The 1,078-nt window shown below is 61.0% G+C and overlaps 1 protein-coding gene across 1 annotated transcript in view; it reads left to right on the forward strand.

The window, feature by feature from the left end:
- The first annotated feature begins 77 nt into the window (after positions 1-77).
- LOC106529115 (patched domain-containing protein 1) overlaps positions 78-1,078 on the forward strand; it is a 16,527-nt gene continuing 15,526 nt past the window's right edge. The window contains exon 1 of the mRNA XM_014024455.1: positions 78-1,022. Coding sequence (XP_013879909.1) covers positions 423-1,022 — 600 coding nt within the window. The 5' untranslated portion in view covers positions 78-422. The remainder of the gene's footprint in view (positions 1,023-1,078) is intronic.

The raw sequence follows: 1,078 nt of genomic DNA on the forward strand, positions 1-1,078 counted from the left end.
CACCTCAGCCCCAACCACACACACACTCCTCTCTCCCTCTCCAGCTCCACCCCTCTCCACCCTCCACATGGCTCTGGTGCTGTGCATCTCTGACTGCTGTGAGGCTGCAGCGGCAGACAGGAGACACGGCGGCGGCTTGTTGCTGCAACTGCAGCCGCTGCAGCGGAGGACTCTGGCGGTTACTCCTCTCCAACCCGGTCCCTCAGAGGCAGAATGGCCCGGAAACAGGACTCGATGATCGGATTGATGCTCCTCTGATCGTCTGCCTGTCCGACTGCATCCGCCCGTCTAGCCGCGAATTGCTGCAGTGCTGTTTTTTTCCCCCCTCAGGTGTTTTTTGTGTGTGTTTGTGCGCGCACGCACGACGGTGGTGTAATTCTCTTACGGATTGTGCTGAGCCCTGGACCCGAGTCTGATGTCACATGTGCTTCATCGGAGGAGACGGGGCATCTGCGAGCCGGATTCTGTGGAGGATGCTGCGGCAAGTGATTCACAGAGGGCTCAAGGCTTCCTTCTACTGGCTGGGTTTATTCGTCAGCAGGCACCCCGTCTTCTTCCTCACCGTCCCCGCCGTGCTCACCATCATCTTCGGCTCCACGGTGCTGAGCCGCTTCAAGCCGGAGCGGGACCTGGAGGTGCTGGTGGCGCCGACCCACAGCCTCGCCAAGATCGAGCGCAGCCTCGCCAACAGCCTGTTCCCCATCGATCAGTCCAAGCACAAGCTGTACTCGGATCTGCACACGCCGGGCAGGTACGGCAGGCTCATCCTGCTGGCCAGGTCCGGGGGAAACATCCTGGAGCTGGCCGACCAGGTCCTGCGGGTCCACAAGCAGGTGCTGGACCTGCGAGTCAACTACAAAGGGTTCAACTACACGTTCGCGCACCTGTGCGTGCTGAGCCACCGAGACAAGCGCTGCCTGCTGGATGATATCATCACCATCTTCGAGGACATCCGGCAGGCTGTGCTGTCCAACAGCACCTTCCACAAGGTGCCCCTCAGCTACCCCAACACCACCTTAAAGGTGAGACGCTGCTGCATGGCTGCCAACATGAGGCCGACGCGTGGACAGCCAGGGCC

Source organism: Austrofundulus limnaeus, unplaced genomic scaffold (genome assembly GCF_001266775.1).
Source record: "Austrofundulus limnaeus strain Quisiro unplaced genomic scaffold, Austrofundulus_limnaeus-1.0 Scaffold423, whole genome shotgun sequence".
Lineage (NCBI taxonomy): Eukaryota > Metazoa > Chordata > Actinopteri > Cyprinodontiformes > Rivulidae > Austrofundulus > Austrofundulus limnaeus.